At 41.9% G+C, this 6,136-nt stretch overlaps 1 protein-coding gene across 1 annotated transcript; it reads right to left on the bottom strand.

Annotated features, from left to right (window-relative positions):
• Positions 1 to 690: 690 nt before the first annotated feature.
• Positions 691 to 5,879, bottom strand: fam76b (family with sequence similarity 76 member B). The gene is made up of 10 exons (XM_088440264.1): positions 5,394 to 5,879; positions 4,467 to 4,531; positions 4,335 to 4,389; positions 4,084 to 4,239; positions 3,839 to 4,023; positions 3,718 to 3,768; positions 2,955 to 3,032; positions 2,749 to 2,884; positions 2,568 to 2,669; positions 691 to 1,742 (listed from the first exon to the last, which is right to left on the bottom strand). The coding sequence occupies exons 1-10, from the start codon at positions 5,478 to 5,480 to the stop codon at positions 1,653 to 1,655; spliced, it is 1,005 nt and encodes a 334-aa protein (XP_088296390.1). The 5' UTR covers positions 5,481 to 5,879; the 3' UTR covers positions 691 to 1,652.
• Between the last annotated feature and the right edge of the window lie 257 nt (positions 5,880 to 6,136).

Raw genomic sequence — 6,136 nt, 5'->3', positions numbered from 1 at the left:
TACTTCCGGTATCGCAAAAATAAAAGAAACTAACACGGGTAGGGCGATGTGTTTCACCGGTGCTTTCGCCAGTTTTGTAAAGATGGACTAATACTCCCCAAAGCAATATTTTCTTGAATAATAAAGGATATTATAAGTTGCTTCTTTGCGAAGATTAAATAAAGTGACGCTACTTTTGACAGTAATCCAGGCGTAAAATATAAAATATAAAGTCACGATATATATATTCAATAATTTCCTTGTAAAAAAAAAAAAAAAATCTGACAGTCGAAAATGGATACAATTGTTATTTTTTTTTTGCATCCCATATTGTAAAAACAACAAAAACTACGACTTCAACTGTAAGCGGAAGGCGCGCTTCATTATTATGTACAGTAAATGTTTTTGGACTGCCTCCTTGTGGACGAAACCGGCACACCAGGAGTGGTGGTTGATATGTTAAAAAAAAAAAAATCTATTTAATACCATGAATATATTTGTTCATTTTCTGCAATATCAGTGGTATGGTTCCTTATAGAATACATAATCGGTGGAAGAGGCCCAGATCAGCACTGCCTGTCTTCCTTATTAGGACAAGTGATGAGAAACCATGACGCTGATTTTTTAAATTTAGCACACAACTGACCATTTTATCATGGGAAAAATAGGTTGTCTGCTGGACTGTATTGATTATCATGAGAGGCAAAGAAAGCAATTTAGACATTTTATTTGCGCTCTAATTTTAAAATCGTCCCTGACAGTTTTGAATAAATCTACCAACAATAAAACAAAGTAGGCAGTTTAGCCTATTTTAATAGTTTTTTTTGTTTGTTTTAAACACGTGGTTTGTGGGAACAAAATAATACAAAAGTGTTTTTTTTGACAGCTCAGTATGAAACCAGCCCAAGGGAGCAACCTCTCTCTATCAATGATCATTAAAACTGGCCTCACCATACACATACTGTACTCACTAAAACGGATACAAGCAAGAGTTTAAATATATGACGGCCGATCCCAATGTAAATACATTTAAAAGTATTCCGTTAAAAGACAAAATGTAAAAAGGGCAATTAAAGTCCCAATGGTAAAATCATGCAGAATTACAATCGTTCCACTGAAGTTAGACAGCAAAGCACATTTGGCTGTCGCACTGTAAAAAAAAGGAGGAGTTTGACCACGTCCACCGATTGTTGTTGTCTCGCAGCAGCTCAGTCGTCGCGCTCCTTATGTTTGCATACAAAGTAAAGTTTGGGAGAACACGTCCTCCGCGATCATTTAGAAAAATACAAGTGATAGCTCTTGAAGAAAACCCCCAAAATGTGAGATATTCTTGTAGTGTGAGAAAATAAAGGGGGTAAAAAATACAACTGAATAAATACAAAAAAAAAATAGTGCGTAGCACCCATTGAAAAAATCCGGCGGATTTGTTTCACCCGGCAGCGCTGATAAACGAAGGCCGCATCCCACATCCAAAGTTGCTTTCGACAGTCCATTAGAATAAAAGGTCAACCAAAAATGTCTGAAAATATGTTGGCGTTTGTTCTGTTCCCAAATATGGATGACACGGGTTGTGGATGGAGCACCGTAGCAGCGCTTGACGCCGGCGAAGAGGAGAGGCCAAGGGAGACTCGGGAAACGGCGGCAAAACAATGTCGCTGCGTGTGGCCAAATTGCTATGGCAACAGCAGTGAACTTCCTGTCCGATCAATTTTTTTTCCTTTTGATAGTGCGGCCACTTGCTTCATCAGCTCTCTGTTCTTGGCCTGAGGAAATTTTAAGAATTAAATGTTCTGACAACATTAGACAATTCCTCACATGCCTAGCGGAAGCTCAGTTTGAGCCTTGTTTGAGAAATGACCTTGAACGCATTCGCTTCCAGGCTGCTAAAATAGCGGTCAATGGCGGGTACCGTTAAAAAATAAATAAATAAAATGAAATTCATCCAAGTGCATATATACCAGGTAAAACATACTAAATGTTCCATAACCTCAGAGTTTGGTAAAAAAAAAAGAACAGTTGTTCTGTAGTCAACTTCCTGGATGCTTGTTTTGCTTTGTGACAGTGACAGGCACCCTTTATGACACGGATGTCAACGTATGCACGCCGCAGGCGGCAAGCGCCACAAGTTGGGCTATGTCCTCCAATAGCGGCCATTCATAAATGAACTAGAAGGAAAAAAGCCCAAACTTTTTCAAGGCCTGCCTCCGATATATCTTCTATTTCAACGCGTGACCACAATCAGGGGTGAGTTGGAGCATCAGTCATTCATTTAATCAATTTGTTTTTTGTCTACAGCCCCATTTTAGAAACAAACAACACAGCGGTTCACCACTTTTCGCCAATGTATTTGCCCTGTGAAATATATTTAGACTAAAGGAGGTATTACCTATCAATTAATCGGGGCAGCCAGTATCCCGATCGCTATTAAAATTCGATTTAATCCCTAGTGGACGCTACTTTTGAAACATTTTAAAATGACGTTACCCCCATTTGCGAACCGCTGGACACCGGTTTTCTAATCTAGACATAGTTTGGCATGTAGCTCTTTTCTAGCCCAAAGCTCATTTGCAGCGACAAGCCAGTTTTACCTGCTGCTGCTCCATGGACTCCTTGTGCGCCTTCTCCATTTGGTTCATTTTGACTCTCATGTTGGACTCCTGGTACTGGAAGTCGGCTTTCAGCTCCGTGAGCTGAAACAGAACGGACAGTCGGTACCGGGAACGTCTCGCCGAGCGGGGGAAAGAGGGAGGCACGGCGCCCGAGATCGACCTTTCGTTCCTTGTCCAGTATGGTCTGATCCCTCTGCTGTAGCAGTCTCTTGAGCGACATCACCTCTTCTTTCAGTTGGCTGATAAGAACAAAGTTGTCCGTTCCTCCCGAATCCATGGACTGGGTGATGGAACTGCTGTTTATTAAGGGGGAGCAAGAGCGACCGTCAGGACCGCAAAGACATTTTGCCAAAGTGGTGATCGTACCTGTCACCGTTTGATGGCTTCATCTCCAGTTTGGGTTTCTTCTTTGGAGTCTCTTTTTGGATTGATGACGATTTATGGCTGCAGAAAAGGCAAAAGATCAATATAAATGCAAAATCATAGTACAATTCAAAGGTATGATTTTTATTTTAAATCCAGTTCAAAATATCCAGACAAAAACTATTAACACTGACTTAAATCAGTTGGAAGCAAACTTGTCATAGTTTGTGTATAACTTGCTTAAAGGGATAATACGTTAATTTTGCCATTCTTGGCATCATTAGCTAACAATTAATATCACGAACTATTTTACGCGATACAAACCCTGTGAAATGATCACGTACAATTAATACGATCACATTTTTCGCCTTGATGAAAATGACATCACCTAACTAACAATCTGGCTTACCCGTTGGTCTTTACGTTGATATGAACTGCGATTGATTTGTCGTTACCTAAGCCTTGGGCAAGTTATGCCATTTTCAGATGACAGCAAGTGGAAAAATGTGTTTTCAAAAGACAAACTATGAACTTTGTACTGCCAGAAAAGGCGAAGTGGACTATTCCTGCCAATGCCACACAAAGCGGTTAGTGGCTATCGTAAACGTTTCTTGCCTTACACACACCGAGCATTGTTCCACTTTTGCAAAGTCTCGATGCCGCAATTCAGCTCAATTTTCAAACGTCGGCTTTTTAAAATGACGAACGAACGGAATGCACTGCGTTGCTCGGCCGGTCCTATTTGCTACTCGATTGGCATCTTTACCTCTGCTTCCACAATCCTTGCTCCTGCTCAGGACTCAAACTCCCACTCAGTCTGCCAAAGACACATGGACTTAGGTGCATGGGCAAAGAGAAATCAACAATAGCTGCTTGCGTCAAGGTACTTGTGAGAGCTACTGTGTCTTTGTTGGTGATGGTGGTGGTGGTGCTGCTGCTGCCTGGAATGTTGGTCTTTCTCGTTCAGGGACGCGGAGTTAGAGGAACCGAAGCCTTTTCTCTGCTCCTTGGTTTTCTGCAGAACACGACGGTAGGACAGCGTGCAGAGCCAGCAGAGCAGCTTTCCGTCCACCTGGGGGGACAAGACGGACTTAGTCAACATTTAGTACGGTGCATGCTTTTAGCACTTTACCTTTCTCCTGCCCTCCTCCTTACGATCAAAGGCACACTGCTGTTTGCACTGCTCGCAAGTTTGAGGTGGCCCATACTTCTTTTCTGAGTTTGTACATCGTTGGCACTTTGTCCCGATAAACGCTGCGATGATGTTACAGTACTGACAGGGTTTGGGCTGTCAACACAAAAATGATGGAAACCGTCACAAAAAAAAAAACAGACTTCGGAATTACATAATGCATAAGGTGCATTCGCAAGGTTACAACTCACAGTTCCAAATTGTTTGACGTTCTGGGCACATTTCTTGCAGATAGTATTGGTTTTACTGTCAAACACAAACACAGATGAAACAAACCTAGGGAGAAATAGTAGCCAATAGTAGCCTTGGAATCTCTGCCTCACCTTTCCTGCTGAAACTCTGATCGGCAGTAGGTGCACTTCACTATCGGGTGTGCGATGCGACACTCCTGTAGACAGAGAAAGTCAAATATTTCCACAGGCTCTGATGCTGGAAGTACGACAGCCACAAGCCATTGTCGAAATGATGAGTAAATGTGGCATTACAGAAAATAATTCTGTGGGGAAGGCAATAGACTTCCTGTCATAACTCTGTGTTTGGTCATGTTATAACAGTAAATGTAATTTGATGTTGTTGTGATTTCGTGTGACGGACAAAGATGGATTGCGATTTTTATTCAAATATACAAAAAGTGACGTGCAAAGGGATTCAAGTCCAAATTTTATTTACACGCTGCCATTTCGCCTGATGAGCATCGAGTTTTTTTTTTCCAAGTCTTGCTCTACACGTGAAGAGGGAGGAAAAAATAAGCAATGATGTAAGTCAATCGAAAACAGCAGACTTATAAAAAGTGGTGCACATTGATGTCTAACATGAAAACATTCTTTGCAAGTTCTTTGCATAAGATAATTAATTTCTGATATACAATAAAGGGTGATTTGAGTACGTATTAAACTGGTAGAACGTGGAATAGTGGAGGTACTGAATAGCCTTTTCTGTTTTGTTTAAGAGGAGAAACGCGCATTTTACATTGTTATTCATGTGCAGTGAGAAATTTGACTTCCAAATGTTCTGACTCGGTGTGAACTAAAACGTTAATTACTAAAAATAATCTATAGTGCATGGCAGAAATAAAAATGAACGTTATGAATTGTTGCATGTCGGCCCGGGCGTTTTATTGTTTGCAAACAGATCGCGAGGCCAGGGCGATGGCACGTAACGCGGTAACAACCGGTCTTTTCCTGCAGGCTTTTTTTCCCCTGCAGACTGTCGTCAGGATGAAGGAAGGAAGGAGACGGACTGGTCCAAACCTTGCACAGCTGCTGGCCTTGCGACAGCTCCTCGAACGGGTACCGCTGGTTACACTTTGTACACGCGTACAGAGCCGTCGTTGCCATTCTCGTTCCGACTGTTTTGTGGGCAAGCTAAACGAGCCAACGCAGTCCAGCGCTTAAAGTGGCCGGATTAAGGGCGCTATTTTCTAAAGCGGCGCTGGCCAAGTGAAATTTAAGAATAGGCGCACAATGTGACGGCAACGACACATAGCCGAGCTAATGCTAACTAGCAAAGCTAAACAGTGTACGAGAGGAAGCCGTCAAGGAGCCCAAGAACAATAAACTCCTTAAACGTGACCTGCTACCGCTCGACCGTCACGTGACCAGCCGCCTCTGACTCGATTAATTATTCGCTTTGAGAAAAGGGCGAAGATTTTTAAAAGAATCCGGAAATCGTGATAAGTTTACAGTCTTCTCGCGAAGGCTTTTTCCTGTTCTCCTCTCTTCGTATCGAAAGCTATCCCCCGCATGTCAGCGGATGTGGTTAGTGACGTCACACAAGACAGGAAGGGCGACCTATAGGACGTCTGCGGGATTCACTTTCAAAAAATCACAGCCTATCACATTCCAGAATTTTGTGACTCCGCAATTTCTAAGTTTCCTCATTTAGCAAATAAAAAAAAAACAATCACAACGTTCTCATAACCTTTTGATAGCGCTACGAATTGATTATTGTAATAAATAATAATTAAAAAAAGAATAGACACTTTACACCCCGA

Source organism: Hippichthys cyanospilos, chromosome 18 (genome assembly GCF_059441005.1).
Source record: "Hippichthys cyanospilos isolate Australia breed blue-spotted pipefish chromosome 18, RoL_Hcya_1.0, whole genome shotgun sequence".
NCBI classification, from domain to species: domain Eukaryota; kingdom Metazoa; phylum Chordata; class Actinopteri; order Syngnathiformes; family Syngnathidae; genus Hippichthys; species Hippichthys cyanospilos.
The sequence above is the reverse complement of the archived record's forward strand: the minus strand, read 5'-3'. Positions and strand labels throughout refer to the sequence as shown.